The 16,885-nt window shown below is 46.6% G+C and overlaps 1 protein-coding gene across 2 annotated transcripts in view; it reads left to right on the top strand.

Annotated features, from left to right (window-relative positions):
- The window catches only part of RPTOR (regulatory associated protein of MTOR complex 1), a 118,566-nt gene that overhangs the window by 70,907 nt on the left and 30,774 nt on the right, over positions 1-16,885 (top strand). For both annotated transcript variants that reach the window (XM_042832910.1, XM_042832911.1), the window contains exons 14-21: positions 692-766; positions 1,365-1,430; positions 2,067-2,258; positions 3,530-3,670; positions 5,743-5,860; positions 7,184-7,324; positions 7,782-7,940; positions 14,607-14,725. In XM_042832910.1, the coding sequence (XP_042688844.1) occupies positions 692-766; positions 1,365-1,430; positions 2,067-2,258; positions 3,530-3,670; positions 5,743-5,860; positions 7,184-7,324; positions 7,782-7,940; positions 14,607-14,725 (1,011 nt within the window). The remainder of the gene's footprint in view (positions 1-691; positions 767-1,364; positions 1,431-2,066; positions 2,259-3,529; positions 3,671-5,742; positions 5,861-7,183; positions 7,325-7,781; positions 7,941-14,606; positions 14,726-16,885) is intronic.

Genomic DNA, 16,885 nt, shown 5'->3' on the forward strand with positions numbered 1-16,885 from the left:
TGTCACCGTGTGCTGGTAGTGCTCCAGCTCAGCATGCCTCAGCACTTGACCAAATGATGCAGAGATTAGAGACGTGTGTGCGATGAGTTGAAATCTTCTTGTCAAAATACAGTCCCGCCTGGGCAGGGGATTGGATGGAACACAGGGAACAAATAATTCCTTCTCCATCCCCCTGCAGATTTACTGGTAATCGCTCGCTGATGTGGGTCACCGTATGCAAACACGTGCTGGCTTTGTTCAGTGCTGCAGTCTGAGTTGTCCTGGTGCCCAGGACGGTGCTTTAACTTTCCCATAGGTGGTCCTACATCCTGGAGCAAAAAAGTGCTCATTGCCTTGGCACCAACATCTTCTGATCACATTCCTCCGAGGTTTTGCTTTTGATGGCTCTCAAATAATGGTGATGGTGCAATGTGGGTCGGAGATGTCAGGTGTGCTCTTCTCCCCAGTGAGAGGGCACATCTTCAGTTGTTTGTCTGTCACTGCTGGAGGTGAAGCGTCTGCTCCTCTGCCCCCTGCTCTGTGCAGACATTTGGCCGCGGCTCTGACGGAGGGCTGGCTCTTTCCTTCACTTCTCACATGAAAACTAGATTGGAGAAAAATGATTAAGGCATGGAATATGCATTGCACCATTGGAAGAACGAATATTTTTGCTACTGTACTCACTGCTTTTTCTCCTTCTGTCTTGTTTCAGTCATGTCAAGCTGACCTCGTGAAGGACAACGGTCACAAGTATTTCCTTTCCGTTTTGGCAGATCCTTACATGCCAGTAAGAACAAATCATCTTTATTCAGGCTCTAGCAGCACTTGCTCAGCTTGTCAGGGTTTGTACGCTGCTTTCTGACACGGTGCTGCTAATGAGGGCTGCTCCCACCTCCAGCTCTGGGACCCACTGCAGCCACTGCCAGGGGAGTTTGCGCTGCTGCCGGGCTGCGTGATGCAGGCAGACGCCAAACAGGGAGCTGCAAACTTGCCTAAAGATATTTAAGCACGAATTACTCAGAAAGATAGGAGCTGTGGGCTTCTGGGGGCTGGGTGCAGAGGCAGGCTCATTTCGCTGTAACTTTCCTAATTCTCTCTGCCAAAGTTTTTTTTTGTGGTTTCCCGCAATGAGTATTTGTATGCCTCCTCCAGAACAATACCCAGGGGTTGGTTGGGAGGATCGTATTGGCAATCTGATGATACGAGATTATGAAGTGTCTGAGGAGTGTGACAGAATGACAGGAAAATCCTGGCTTTCTCTCCCTTCTTGTTCTTTTAATGTGATAGAAACCATACTCAGAATAAGCTCATGTTTCAGGAAACATGGAAGGTTGTTGTTCTCTGACCTGTTTTGTAGATAACGATTAGTTGTGTGTTGTTTTAAGGCTGAACACAGGACAATGACCGCTTTTATTCTGGCTGTAATTGTTAACAACTACAACACAGGACAGGTGAGTCCCAGCATCCTCTTTCCTTTTGTTGTTCCTCCTCTCTCTTCTCTGCACTGCCTTTTCTTTGATGAACATGTCTTGGCTCGCATTAGTGCACAACCCTGAGCTGGAGAACTGGAATAGAAGATAGCTTTACATTAGGGTTGGGTTTTTTTTGAGTTTTTTTTTGGTGGAGTAAAAGAAGAATTGGCCTGGAGGTGTAACAAACACACAATGTAGATGTGGCTCCTGGAAGAGGAGGTTAAGGACACACCAGCTGCCCTCCAGGCAGTGCACTGATGTAGAGAAATAGCACCTAGTTCTGTCAAGTGAGAATGTGATGGCTGTGATACAATTCTTGGGAAGGATATACGGAAGGAGCCATAAACCTTAGGGCTCTGACAGGTACAAAGGAGTACTTCTAATGAGGAGAAAAACTTTATGCATTACAGGAAGTATTTGCAGTGCTGAACTATTTAGCTAGTGCAGCATGTAGTTGACCTTGCCCTTGTGCTGCTTCCAAATGGTGTTTTGCAACAGAATCAATACATAACCAAAGGATAATTATTTTCTCTTGGTTTCTGGTCTACTTCTTCTTTTCTGATGATGAGGTGGGAAGCTGTCAACCAAAATAAATGGCACTGATTTGTGTTTTAGGAAGCCTGCCTTCAAGGAAACCTGATTGCTATTTGCCTGGAACAGCTGAACGATCCGCATCCTCTCCTGCGTCAGTGGGTGGCCATTTGTTTAGGGCGTATTTGGCAGAACTTTGACTCAGCCAGGTGGTGTGGAGTGAGAGACAGCGCTCACGAAAAGCTCTACAGTCTCCTCTCTGATCCAATCCCAGAGGTAAGAATCCAACTGTTTAAATAAACACCGACCGAATTGTCAGAATTGCGGAAGCAGGCTGCAGGAATACTTACAGAAACAGTGCCTTCAAGGGCTTTGGGATTGCGTCTGGCTCAGAGAAACATCTTACTGCTCTTCCTTCAAGGTGGTTCAAATCACACGAGTCCTGTGAGAGAAGCAACTGAGGAAATGGAGGGGCTGTTCATGCAGCCCAAGTCTCAGAATCTTGGAGCTGGCAGAAGGAGGCACCCCCTTTTTTACTTCCTTGCATATCAGAGGCTTTTTAAAACAAGTGGTCCGAAAACTCAGTGTTTCAGAAAACCCTCTCATCTTTTTTATCTGAATCTGAAAACTGTTCTTCTCCTGGTATGTGTGAAAGTACATCTTTAACTGAATGTGTTTTACTCTCGTGACCGAATTTCCCAGAGAGCAGAGATTCTTGTGCAGAGTGTGGCTGTGATTGACAGAGCCTGTCAGACCCTGGTGGGATTACGTGGTGTGTGGGAGAAGTAAGCCTGGAGATAAACACCACTGCTGACTTGCAGTGATTAAAGATTAGCTTCCCTTTTACATCCAGTCTTTCTCTCCTGTACCTTCTACCTCCTTTCTCTTGCCTCATCTTTCCCACATTCTGTAATCCATATTTGTGCAGTGGTCGGGTTGACCTGTCTTTATGACACATCTGCACCTCTGTTTGAGAAGCCAGGGTGATCGTTTCTGCTCTATGAAGCACATCCTGCACTTGCTGATTATACTGTATCCCCAGTTTTTGCTCTCTGCCAAGGCAGGCTGTAAGTTTACCAAGCCATCTGATCCCTCTGTTCTTTGTGTAATCTGGCAAAATCTACCTTGATTGCAGTTGCTGTCTCTTTCTTTTTCCCAACTCGTTACCTTTCTGCATGCCCTTAACTGAAGGCTGGAGTTCAGCGCTTTGTTAAAGAGATTTGCATGCCAACCGTAACTCCCTGTATGCCTTATTCCTATTAATTAATATTCTAGGCAGTGTCAACTGGAAAAATCACCCATGGGAAGGTCACTGAGTATTCTGGGAAATTAAATGTACTCCTTCATCTGTGAATACTTATAACTCAGCGCTTTGATGAACCTGGTTTGGTTCTTAGTCTCTGTGGGCTTCCATTCAGCCCTCACTATTTACTTGACACAGCAGCCCAGGTTTCCAGAGACACCATTTGTGGGGATAAGAGCTCCCAGTGGCAAACCTCAGGGCTGGAGCAGAGAAGAAAATAATGAGGATTGTTTCCCTCTCCCAGGTTCGCTGCGCTGCCGTCTTTGCCCTGGGAACATTTGTGGGCAACTCGGCAGAGCGGACCGACCACTCCACCACCATCGACCACAACGTGGCCATGATGCTGGCCCAGCTCATCAACGATGGGAGCCCCATGGTTCGGAAGGTACGGGCAGGGCTGCTCTGCAGGAGTTTGGTGGAGCTGTGCTGCCAAGCTCTGTGCTACGCTGGACAGAATGCATTCTTTCATGGACTTGTTGCTGATTTTTATTTTTGCTGTTTTTAATTTTAAGAGAATGCAGCGATGGAGGTAAGGAAGGAGAGCGGTATCGCTAAAGGACTTGTCTGTTAATGCACTTCTGTTGATTCCTGTTTTGATTGAAAATTGTCACGTTACACGGTCTCAGTGAAATCGTGATCTGTTGCTGGAAACATGGAGAATGCAGTGATCCTAGGGGAGGAAGAGAGGGAAACAAGAGGGCTGTGAGAGAAAATGAGAGCTCACAGACAGATCTTGTTGCTTTTGGAAGCCATAAGGAAGGATGACAGATTGGTTCAGAGTAATTCTTCAGGTTCTGGAGTATTATTTTCTGATGCTCCATTGTACAACAATAGCACGTTCAATACTTTTTGATGGTTTCAGCTGTTCTTGATGGGATGCACTTAGGTGTCCTAACGCTTGTGTCTGCTTAACCGGAACATCAATACCCTGACAAGTTGTCACCAGCATTGAGAGGATTAATTTTTGCTGTCTTGTTCTAGCATTTATCAATTTAACTTAAGAGAGAACTGCGTGTCCCACTGTATGCTCTCTGAGATTCATAAATCTCTATTTTGGAGATTTGTCCTCTGAACAGAGAACAGCAAGAAATGCCGGTTCTCCACCTCTCCTTTTTGCCATTTCCACACGCCCAGCAAATGCTGCCTATCTGCGGGTCTGAACTTCACCACCTCCTCCTTCCCCGTCCCTGTAATTCAGGGCTCCTAAGCTGCACCTCTGGGAATGAATTGGCTGTGAATTGGCTGGGCTGTCCCTTGTGGGTGTGCAGCGTGCTCCTCACATTGGCTGCTGACGTGGAGGGCAGGGCAGAGCTCCGAGGCGGAGAGCTGAGCCGTGTCCCCAAGGTCCACATGTCAAATTCTGTTTCCTTCTGCTCAGAGCAAATGTAGGACAGGCTGTGGGGCGAAAGCTTGGCTCCTTGTTTGTGTGGCACAGGGATGGGGTCATGCTGTGCCACTGCAGGCTGAGTGCACCCATGGCAGCTCACTGCTGCTCGCATGCACGGGAGCTGGGCGTTAATTCAGTGCTTTCTGGGACTCAGCATCAGCTTGACAATATCAGGCAGAATCAGGGAGCAGTGGCAGACTGTTCAGGTAGAAAAGACTTGTTGTGAAGAATTAATTTTGAAATGGAGCATTTTGCCTTTTTTCAGATCATCCCCTTTGTGAAGCAAAGGGGAAATGGATGCTTCTCCCAGCCAACCATAAAAAGTGTCCTCGTCTCCACTTGGTGACAGATGGGTGTTAATTTTGTCAAAGGGTTGGTTTCACGGGGACCTGAGTCTCCATAATTTAAGAATAAAAAATAAAAATAGAAAGTCCTTGCAGAATAGAAGGCCATTCCCAGCCACGTTAACTCAGAATAGAGGTAACTTGCTAAATTGCCATCATCTTCATCGTCGGCTCACCTCTTGTGTTTGGAAGGTCAAGTGGAGTTTTGTTCTTTCCACTGCACAAGGGAAAGTGTACGTAGGGCAGCAGACCCACAGCCTCCTGCCCACTGCAGCAGTGTCTATTTGGAGAAATGCCCCTTGGCTCTTGGGCAGTCTGGGGGCTGAAGCACACTGCATATCTCCCCTGTTGAGGCATCTTGCAGGCAAAGAACCTGTGTGTTCCTTTGCCTCTCTTCATGAACTTCTCTGGATCTTGGGAGAAGGCAATGTGCTCCGTCTCGCTGGTGTTTACCCTCTTGGAGAAGTTCTGATTTTGTTTCTTGCTGTGGTGGCAGAGGATGTGGGTATGTGTGAAGCAGATCCACAGGAAGCCAAAGCAGCTCATGAGACAATTTGCTTATTGCTAATGAGTGTTCCTACATTTTTATTTCTTCTTGTTGCTAGTCTGGATGGTTGCCCAGTCATATCAGTAATAATGGGCATATGGTTCTGCCTTTTCCTTTTGTTCACTGTTTCTGACCTACACAACAGTGAAATACCTTTTTTCACTCTGCTCTTTCCATAGGAGCTGGTGGTGGCTTTAAGTCACCTGGTGGTTCAGTATGAGAGCAATTTCTGCACTGTCGCCTTGCAGTTCATGGAAGAAGAGAAGAATTACCCTCTCCCTTCTCCAGCTGCCCCAGGTTTGTGCTCTGTGTCTTATGGCAGACAGAACAGGTGGATCTTATTTGAGGGCTTTGCTTAAGACAGTGAAATTCTTGCTGGTGGTGATTTGTTGAACAACAGCATTGCTACAAAGCTGAGGGACGTGGCAGGTAGGTTTGTCCTGGAGAAATGCATCCTCAGCTGAGTCTCCATCTTACTTGTGGAGATTGAACACCCAGCCAAATGCAAAGGGACTCCTTTCAGATCAAAACTGAAGTATATTTGTCAAAGGGCACCCAGGCGTACCAGACTTCTTATTCTGAAATTATATCTGAGCCTTCAGTTTTGTGTTGACCTAAAGAGGCTGATAGGAAACCTCACAGCAGAACAAAGAACTCAATGAACCCCTTTCTACTGTAGGCTTTGTGCCTGTCGTCCTTTTTTTGAGTGTTGCTTTACGTGGGGAATGAAAAGCCCAAGTGAAGTTGTTGCTGACCTCTGATTTTCCTTAGATATTAAGTACATTTGAAATAATCAGAGCTAATGGGACTGTTGCAACAGAAGCCTGGAGGCAATAGCATGTGTTGTCTCTGCAACAAGTCGTTTAATCTCCGCATTGGCTGAATAAATTAATCATATTAGAAAATAAGTTCCACATTTGTCTTTGCTGCAGGAAATAAGCATTATTTACCATTTATGTAAGTGCTTCTCCTTATCCAAAATGATCCTAAAGTACTCTATAAGTAAGATGTACTGCAAGTGTTGCCCCAGCACCATAATGCAGCCACCTCTGCTTTGGAATAAAACAGCTATTCTGAGAAGTTGTGACACTGTGTGTGTATTCAGGAATGAAAATGGAAAAAAAAAAAGGGGAATTATAGTTTGGGTGAAATACAAGTTGTAACTAGGCCTGAAATTTGGTCAGGAAGCTGATATTTCATAAGCCTTTGTAACAACAAAAAGAAAAGAATCCAGAGCTTTAATGAGCAGGAGCAGACGGAAGCCTGCAAATGCCATCTACTAAATGGTGTCTGCTGTAGCAGTGTGTCCTAGCACAGTGTCTGGGCAGTGGCCCAGCATCAACCTGGAGGGAAGAGCCGTTGTGTCTCTGGGCAGCCTGCAGGCACTGGCAAGGCTCATCTCACCGGAATTTATTGCATGGAATGAAGTCACAGCCTGAACAAGAGCAAACTGTGCTCCGTGCTGGGTGCGTTCAGGGAGGATCCCGTGTACCTCATTCTGCTCATGCTAATGGGTGAATTCTGTGTTGGTAATATCTGAGCTCTGCCTTTGCTGGGAATCCACCCACAGGCTGTGGTCTCTTTGGTCACATCTCTAATGGCTAAATTTTGCATCTGCAGAGGGTGGGAGTTTGACACCAGTGAGGGACGGTCCGTGCACACCTCGGCTGCGCTCTGTCAGCTCCTATGGGAACATCCGAGCAGTGACCACAGCCAGGAACCTGAACAAGTCCCTGCAGAACCTCAGTCTGAACGAAGAATGTAAGAGATTAAAAAATTCTGTCATTTTTCTATACCAGCTCTTTTTTCTCACCCTCTTGCAAGCCGCCATGTGCGAACCAATGCGTGGTGTGAAACTTAACTTTTGTGCCTAGATTATCCAGCTGCCAGCTCCAAAGGATTAGGTGAGGAGCCCTCTCCTAATTAATTTCAATTTATTGGTCATTAATATTGATATATATATTTTTTTTGAAGCGTTCAGGGATCAAGATGGTGCCTTTCAGTTTCCTGCCATACACAGATTTTTCACTGTCAGAATCGTTTCTGACTCTTTGATGCTTGCTCTGTATTTAAACATTCCGTTTTTAAAAGGGGACTTTGTGGATTTGCCCACACCTTCACTGACCGTTGTAGCATTTGGAAAAGCACTGTTACGCCCGGGTGAAAATTGCTCTCCTCAAGTCCCTGTTTCAGCAGCTGCCTGCCTTCCTTTTGGCAGCTGGAAGCTCTGTTGCGTTTTCTCCTGGGAATCTCAGCACCAGCAGCAGCGCCAGCAGCACCTTGGGCAGCCCTGAGAACGAAGAGTACATCCTGTCGTTTGAGACCATTGACAAGATGAGGCGAGTCAGCTCTTACTCCTCTCTGAATTCACTCATAGGTGAGTAAAGGCTCTCCCCCTTCCTTTGGTGTCACCTTTCTCTGTATGTTCGCACCAGGTTTTAGGGAAGGTTTGGATCTTAGCTCCTGCTAGATCTCTAGCAAGAGATCTCGTAGCAGCAAGCTGTTCTTGCGTCTGGTTAGGCTATATGCAGAGCAGAGCCCCTCCTGCTCTGAAGCTTTGGCTTCTCGCTGTGGCAGACAGCAATCCTCCTAGGAATATGAGCACAAAAATGTCACACATGAGGGGATTTTATGTCCACCACGGTTTAGTTGGCTAGATAATCAAAACAAAGACTCTCCATCCCATGGATGCAGCAGCTGGGCTGTCTGGCAGTAACTTCCCCCGATTATTTTTCATGTGGGTTGTATTTCTGTACAGCACAGCCATTTTGTTGTGTTATTCATACAAGAAAGCCTCACCTAACTAATTTTCCTTGCACATTCATATGCACGTTGTTAAAACAGGACATAAAAAAGAAGAAATCCTAGGCTGAGTCTCAAAAACAGACTGATAGTTTCACATAACTTGTTTTTGCACAAAAACTCTGACTGATCCCACTGCCTCCAGTCCCCTCTCCATCATTTCCTCTTGAACAAGCAGCTCCAACAGCAGGAACTGCACCAGACTTCTCAACACTGCTCAACAGTCCTTTTTCTGGGCATCTGGCTTTGTGGGTAACATACATCTTTCTGCAGAGTGAAGTGCTGTGGCACATAAAGAAGGGAGCTTTTAGCTGCACTTATGCAGTGCGTGGCTGATTTGCATGTAATGGCTGATCTGCATTTCTTTTGTGACACACAACTGGTGTTTTTGTGTTGGACTACTTCCACTCAGCTGTTTTTTCTAATAGTGCTCCCAGTCGTGTTTGAGTGCTACAGTAGCACTGCTTTAAACTGGCTGTGGCTTTCCAATCTGAACCATTTTGGGATGGTAACACAGCCAGCGTGCAGAAGGGCTTAACTTCTGCAAGAGCCTCCATCCAGGGAGCACAGGAGGCAGCACATGGCTGAGAAGTGTTGTGGGAAGTCTGCAAATCTATGTGTCAGCTTTGTGAGGTATCCATGTGCCACGTTTTTCCAGCCTTCAAAAACCAGTGCAGAGGCGTAAGTCTGGAGTCCCCCTTGATGCTGGGCTTGTCTTGGCTGAAGAAGCACTTTGCTCCCTACATTTGCTGGAAAAAGTGATGATGGTTTGACTTTCTGAAGTGAAAGATTCTGGGATTGGGATTTGTGAGACCTTAAGGCCCTGTGGCAGTTTAAAGTCATTTGTTCCTTAGAAGCTTGATTGATTCGTTTGCTTTTGGTTGTAGGTAGTGAAACTGTATTTTCTGAAAGTGTGGCAGAAATGTTAGGAAATTTCTCTTTCTCTTAAGCTCGAGAAGCTGGTTTTCCTCCGTTCCTCTGGTGCTAAGTGGTGTCTGCTGGATGCCTCCTGCAAGTCTCACAAGGTTTTTTTTTCCAAATGTGCTGGAAGCTCTAGAGATCAGCTGGAGGTGCATCAGGGAAACCTAAAGAAACAACAAGAGCAGTTCTCTGAAGCCTGTCTCATTCCTGTTTAATCAGAAGAGCTCATAGCCAGCTGGAAACGAGAGAGCTTATAGAAGTGTTTAAAATTCATAACTCACAGAGAATCCCATTACCTTCAGCGTTTGCTTCCCGAAAGCCAGGCTTTTTTCACTCCTACTGAAGAAGCACCATCTCTCAGCCTGCTCTCTTCTGGTCCCCAAGGAGGGAGTTTTCAAAACCCCATCAGCTCCAGCCACCCTTGGTGCTGCTGTGCAGTCAGCCCAGACTCAGATTAACACTGCTGTGGGTATTTGTCACTTGCAAGTAGCAGCTGCAGCTAGCCTGTAACATTCCAGAAGTGCCCATCTGCCTTGGGGTGAAGCTCTTTAAGTTCTAGAAGAGAGTGGAATCCTGCTGTAGCTCAGAGTTGTCACTGGATGATGGACCTGCCCTGAAGGAAAGAATATTTTGCTCTGCTCTGTATCTCCTGGCAGAATTAACTGTGATTTGCCTCTGCAGTAATGTCTGTGCCCCAAGTGCTTGGGACAGAGAGAGCAGTAAAAGGGATGCTTTGGGCACATGGGTAGAATCAAACCAAAGCAGAAATCCAGTCTGTAGTAGAAAAAGGAGAAAATGTCAACCACAGTTTTATTCTGCATTCAGTGCTCTGCATTCCCTACGTTGATTCACTGATGCTTGGGACTTTCTTCCCCTCCTGTGGTTTTAGGAATGTGTCTCTAGAAGGAATTTCCTGGATCAGCCTATCCACTTCATTGACACTGTGGCATCATATAATTCTTCCCACAAACCCAAAGAAAACCTCTGTGCACCTTCTCCTGCCATTTTACAAACAGCTTCCTAGCAAACTACCAGCAAAACATGACCAGAAAAAGCAGCAGATATCTTTGTCTCTGGGTGTGCTGTTTTCTGGCAGACCAGTCCTTGCCCAGGCAACCTTGGGCTACCAGAAGATTGCTTTCTGGCCCTCGTGTGGCTGAGCTGGCAGCAGCCAGGTTTGGTTAGTTAACATACAACATGCAAACACCAGTTTGGATGGGAAGCTGAGCCTCGCTTCTTTTTCCGTAAGACAAGTCATTAATCTTTGCATTCTGAATTTTTTTATTTTTTTTTTAGTTTTGCTTAGTTTTAAGATGGGAAAAGAAAAAGTATTGAGATGAGGGCTTTGCATACCTTGAAGGTGATTATTCATATTTAAATTGTATGATTAAAAGTCTTTGTCTTATGGAGAGCATCACTGGAAAGATTATATTAAGGAATGATCAAAGGAAGAGGAGGAAGCCTTGGAGCAGTGAATGCAGGGGAGCATTTCTCTGCTTCAGCAGGAGAGCTGGGGGCAGGAAGCTGTTTGCTGGGTCACAGGAGCCTCTCTGAAGAGCTGCCTTGAAGTAACACCCGCAGCAGGAGGTGACTGCAGTGAGGATGACGAAGGCAAGAGGTGTAGGTGGGCAGTGAGCTGCAGAGAGGAGGCTGCTGGGACAGGTAGAGCCTCCTCTCTCGCTAGGCACTATATTTGAATTCAGTGCCATGAGAAATAATTGGCTAAGCAGTGCTATTTGTAAGTAAAACTTCACAAAATGGCAAAATACAGGGATCTGAGTGGGCTTTGGAAATGGACGCTTGTTGCAGAGGTTGCCTTCAGCTCGTCCTCTTTGTCCTGCACTGTGGAAGCAGCATGGTGGAGCCAGGGCAAGGCCTGGGCACTGCTGCACAGCCCTGCATGAGGCAGCAGCTGCCCTGCATGGCGTTGCTGAGGCAGTAGGGAACCAGGATGGGAGAGAAATCCCAGTGTGTGACGGTGGGCAGCAGAGCAGCTTGGTTGGCTCTGTGGCTGTGCCATGCTGTGCCGGTGTTTGCCCTGGCCTCGCACTCCCTCTCTGGGCACAGGCAGGGAGCAGTGGCGTGGGCTGGCTGTGGCAGCTTGCAGGCTGTCAGCACTGTGCACAAAAAATCAATTTGCCATTCCTCTGGGGAGTGAGCTGCTGTTCGTGGTTGTCGAGGTAGAGTACAGAAAGCTATCTGAATTTCTGATGTTTTCTCCATTGGAGGAGCTCCCGCAGGACCTACAGTGTCACTCTGGGAAGAGGAGAAGCATATGGGATGCTGCCTTAGAAAGCATTGGGATCAGCATTGATGGGAACCAGATAGCTGAGCCCTCAGGTGCTGCTCGGTGTGAAGTATTCCAGCTACATGCTTTCACCACACCAATCCCAGATGTGCTTTTCCCTGCAGATGGAACACATGGGAGCAGAGCTGCTTCCAGTCTGAGGCACATGACACGTGTGCCATAGGTCAGCTTTTGCTGCTGTGCTGGGTGGGCACTGCATCTTCCAGAGATCAGGGCTTACAATCACTGCACTGATTTTTAAAGGGGGTTAGAAAGAGACACCATCACAGTTTGGTGAAACAGAAGGGGTAAACAGAAGCGTTGGTACAACGTGGTCCTGAGCTTTGTGTGCTCGGTGACCTCAGCCAGGTCCCTTCCTTGGGGCAGTGATGTGATGCTGGCTGTCACACCGAGCTGGGAGCTACGTGCATGCAAACGAAATCAAAGGCGTCAGTGAAGAAAGGCAATTTATTTTTGACGTTCTTAGCTGAGAGAAATCATTTTGTAAATCTATACTGCAAGGTCCATTTAACTGGCTTTGAATCAGTCTGACTAATTACAGAGCTGTCTGCTTAAATTAACACCCCCGTCCCCCTTGCACGGCCCTTTGTTTGCATCTCGTGGATATTTTCCTCGTTTCAGTGCAGTACATGAAATCAAGCTGCTGCTCCTGCTGCCGCCTCTGCTGCCTCCCTTTATCCCAGTGAGTCCACATTTTGGGTTCCTGCAGGAGCTGTGTCGGATGTGTCACTGGGCTGAATCAGTGCACAGAACAGCATTAACGGGAGGGGGGCAGAAAGCAGCAGTCCTTCAGCCCCGGTGCTGAGCCTTTGTAGAAATTCCCTCTGTTCTTTTCAAAGGCTGCGGAGCGAATGAGGAATTGCACTGGCGCAGATCTGTTTTAAATTTGTTTTTCATGACGCTCAGATGTATAAAAAATGTTATTGGCTTTTTCCTTCTTCATGACTGCGTCATGAGTGAGGTGGTTATCAGAGAAACTGATGAGCACCTCCTTGCTTTTCTTTTCTCCCTCTTTCCTTTTACTGCCTTTCAAGGGCTCTAAAAAGGTCCACACCATTCAGATCCCCACCGCTCCTTGCGTAGCTTCCGGCACAGCAGGCACAGGGTAGGGATGCTTTGCTCAGCTGATGTGGCACTGCCTGGCTTGGGGCTGGGGCTGCTGTCCTCCCATAGCTCTGTGTGCCTCCAGCTTTGCTTTTCCTGCTAACATCAGCTTCCAGAGTGAACGTGCGGGTTGCAGAAGTGGGACCCAAATGGTCAGAAGCCCGAAAGGACAGACAGTGTTACGTCGCTGCTTTTTCTGCCTGGGAGGCCCATTCCTCTTCTGCACAGGGAGCTTATTGTGTGCTGACATTTTCAAACACGGATAAAGAAATTGTGAAAAAGATGATGACTTTTGCCAGCTGTGACCACAGCCAAAACCTGAGGTCGGATTTGCACTGTTCCAAGTCAGTTCTGCTGAACCCACACACGCTGTCCTTGCGTGTTCCTTGGTTCCATGCCCTCAGCCAGCGTAAACCACACACAACAGATCAATGCCCTTTGACTGTGCTGTGCTTTGACAGTGGTATTTTCTTTCTGGGATCATCACCCTGTGCCCTGCTTGCATTGGAAAGGTTAGGCTCATCTGCAGGACCCTGCTGTGTGGGTCACCCACGGCAAACAGGCAGCGCTGCCTGAGTGGTGCTGTCATAAATACTCATCAGTGGGGTTGCTATGTGAAACTCTGAGAAATCCTTTGCATATCAGCCAAGTAAGAGACCCTCTGTTTCACGGGTCAGGTGGAGGGATGGAGTGAGATTATCGCCTTTGCTTTTTGCAGAACGTTTGTCACACGCTGGGGTGTTTTTCTGGCTGAGGAGGATTCGATTGTCTGGTGCAGGCAGCCATATGGCAGTGCACTGTGCGTGCTGCTGAAGTTTATAACTGCACACTGCTTGCTTGCTTCAGCTTGAGTTCAAAACCAAACTGTCCGCGTCTGTTTTCTTTTGGCCCGAGCATCGGGTTCAGCTGTGAAGGTGCTTGCTGACCAAGGAGCCCTGTCTTCACAACACTTTATATTTAGATGCCTACAGAAACACGGAAGGAAATGCAGTAACAGCTTGATCTGTCATTTACCATTGATTGTGACTCATCTGAAATCCCTATTTTTGTTCCTTTTTTTTTTTTCTTCTTTTTTTATTAGTGCAACTGCTTTAATATTGTCCAAATGGCTCAATTCCTAAAAGACAGTGTTGTACCTATTACACTCGGTGGGGGTTAGGAGAAAGAATAACATATTGAAGATTCACCTAAAAACAGCAAAATGAAACATTTGCTGGGTTATGTGAGTTGTTACCAAAGCTTATTAATTTGATTTGTACTCAAATCCGTCAGTCCCTCCTGCTGAAATAGCAAACTGCAGATATTCTCATTAACCAACAAATTGGCAATTGAGGAATTGACACAAATGTCAGCAGGAGAGGCTGAGTTAGGCTCGCTGCTTCACAAGGTACAGTTCTTACAGCTCCACTTTAAAATTTAGCACTTAGTAAACTTGTAGAATACTTAAAAGCCCTGAACAGTCAAGCGGAGTATTAATCCTTAAAGCAGCTATAAAAGTAACCATCAAAATATAAGCCTCTAACTACATTCTTACTACATTTAGTGTTTTAGCTCAGGAGCTCCAAAGGCTCTGTCTGCTGTTCCATTTGGCTTTTTCAGTTTAGTAGCTGCAGGGGCACAGCAGACCAGCAGTTTGATTGAGGCTTATTCAAGTAGTCTTTATTTTGCTTTACGCCGCTCTCATTTTACCAACTCTTGCAGAGTTCACAAAGAAGGACAAGGAAGAGGCAGAATGCCCACGTAGGGTGTTTGTGAGCTCTTCTCTTGATGTTTTCTTAGATGTCATTGTGATGTGCAGAGTTCTAATGAATTTTCTCACCTAAGATGAAAGAATTTGGGTTGATGGGTTGTCGTGTGCTCTGGGGGTTTGTTTTTTGGTTGTTCTTTTTATTTTTTTTGTTATTTTAGGTGTGAGTTTCAACAGTGTTTATACCCAGATTTGGAGAGTGCTCCTTCACCTAGCTGCTGATCCCTATCCCGACGTCTCCGACTTGGCAATGAAAGTTCTCAACAGCATTGCCTACAAGGTATGCCCTTCTGTGTGCATGTGTGTCCGTCAGACTTCTGTGTGCTGAATTTCTTCATGTTTAGGCACAGGGTAGGTAGGCTGAGCTGCACGGGGCCATTGGAGGGGCTCTGGTAAGCAATCCTAGTTCAGTCTGAATCTGTTTCTGAAGGAGCTTGTAGTGTTTCGAAACGATAAAACGCTCAGGTGAAGTCTTGCTGACGTAGAATAAATAAATGGGGGAGGGCCTGGGATTGTAAATTAGGTACAGACAGTAGGTCTTGTTTTCAAGTGTACTTATCTGATCAGTCCCTGGGAGAAACCTTCGATATCCTTCATTAAATTATCCGTTTGCAAACCGATTTAGATTATGCAAGTGGGACTGGCCTGCAGACTGAAGCCACAACGGCTCTCCAATCCAGGTGAACTAGTACATGTGAGTCAGCATGCAGACACCCCTGCCACTACTCACCTCTCAGCCAGGCCCCCCCGCCTAACCACCATCCTCATCACATCTCATCCTCCAAGGATGACAAGATGTCCCTGGAGGCTGCCGTCACTGCTGTTGGGAATTGACAGCTTGGGGAGCTGGAGCAGCACCCTCACCTCCTCCCGAGGCGAAGCACCAGGCCACCCCAGAACATCTTCTCACCAACTGCCTTCCCCCCGCCCAGCAGCGATGTCAGAGCTCTGACTGCAGCCCTTTCCCGTGCTTGGATTCCACCTGTAGTTGCTGTAGCATCCAGACCATGAGCCATTCCAATGCGAGATGGCGTCTCTTACTGATGATTGCTAATGAATAACCCTAAATCTTCAGTCGAGGCTTCTAAGCTGAAGTTCTGCAGTAAGAGATGCCAGCATTGTGCACTACCATTTTTACGCCTTAGAGATTTCTTGCTTTTCAATCTGATTTTCCCTTGAGAAAATAGTTACTTATTTAAATTCCTCCCTTTGTTTTAAGCGTACATGTCAGCCAGTTGGCAATGTCTGTGTTTGGGGACAGGGAATGGTTTTGACAGTGGGGGTCCTCCCCTGGTGATTCTGTTGTACAACGAATTGCTGTCAGGCACAAGGTTCCAAATGAAGGTGAATAAGAAAAGTGAAAAGATTTCCATCTCGGCTGGAGCTGCACAAAGCTGTTTTGGTGTTGAATGTTGGAAGGCTCTTTGCAAAATGAAACGTTAGTCTGACTATGGGATTTAAAGGGCTATAAAAGGAAATGGATCTGCTTTTTCTGACTTACCTATTTTTTCAGGAATGACTCCTTTGCTGGTGGAAAGAAATGTATAAATATTAATAAAGGTGCAGTTGTGCCCTGCAGATGTCTTTACCAGCACTGCTGTGGTTCTGCTTAGCCAGCAGGAATGTTGATCATTGTGCTGTGATGTGCGTAGGAATGCTGTGACTGTTTGATAAATTGGGTGCTGGTTCTGAGAAGTCTGGTCCTAAATTCTTTGCACAGGAAGGAATCCAGAAGCTCAAGTGGATGCATATTGCACATCTCATGCTCTGCTTCTCACACAGCTGCTCTCTGAGGCAATGGCTCTTCAAATGGTTTTGTATTCGAAATAATAAAAGCATTCCCATTTATGGAGATTTCTATCTGGGGTCACTCCAGTGAATGAAGCTTATTTGTTGTTGTTCTTAGCCACATTTGTTCTTCTGTTAGCCACAAGTGGCATGAGACCAGCATTTAAACGTGCACTTTGTCCAATGCTTTGGGCAGGTGCATGTGTGGCTGTCTCTTTGTGATGCTGTGCATTTGCTGTTGCCAGTACAGCAGCCCAGCTTCTCAAATGGATTCCTCCTGTGGAATCTTGTTAGCAGCCCTCCAAAATGGAAGATGAGGCTTTGGACCGTAGGTTCCGATCACAGCCAGCGCTCTCACTATGAGCAGTGCTGCCAGGGTTTACAGCCCCAAATCCATCCTGCTCTGCTGGCGTGAGCCTGGATCTGCTGTAGGAATTGCTGTCACATCAAGGAGGTTATTAACCATGACCTTGTGTCGGCTGTACGCCCAAACCTTTCCTTGGTGCTCGTGGAGCTTGGGCTGCAGGTGGCTGGGAGCTGCCTGGGTCTCTGCCCCTCCCAGGTTCAGCACATGCAGATGCTGTGTTCCCATTTGGTTTCTGAATATAAACAAAAGTTGATTTCCTTGATTAAAAAAAAGCCCTGTTTCACA

This window comes from Centrocercus urophasianus, unplaced genomic scaffold (genome assembly GCF_019232065.1).
Source record: "Centrocercus urophasianus isolate 14NV4802_14NV808 unplaced genomic scaffold, USGS_Curo_1.0 seq_40, whole genome shotgun sequence".
NCBI lineage: Eukaryota > Metazoa > Chordata > Aves > Galliformes > Phasianidae > Centrocercus > Centrocercus urophasianus.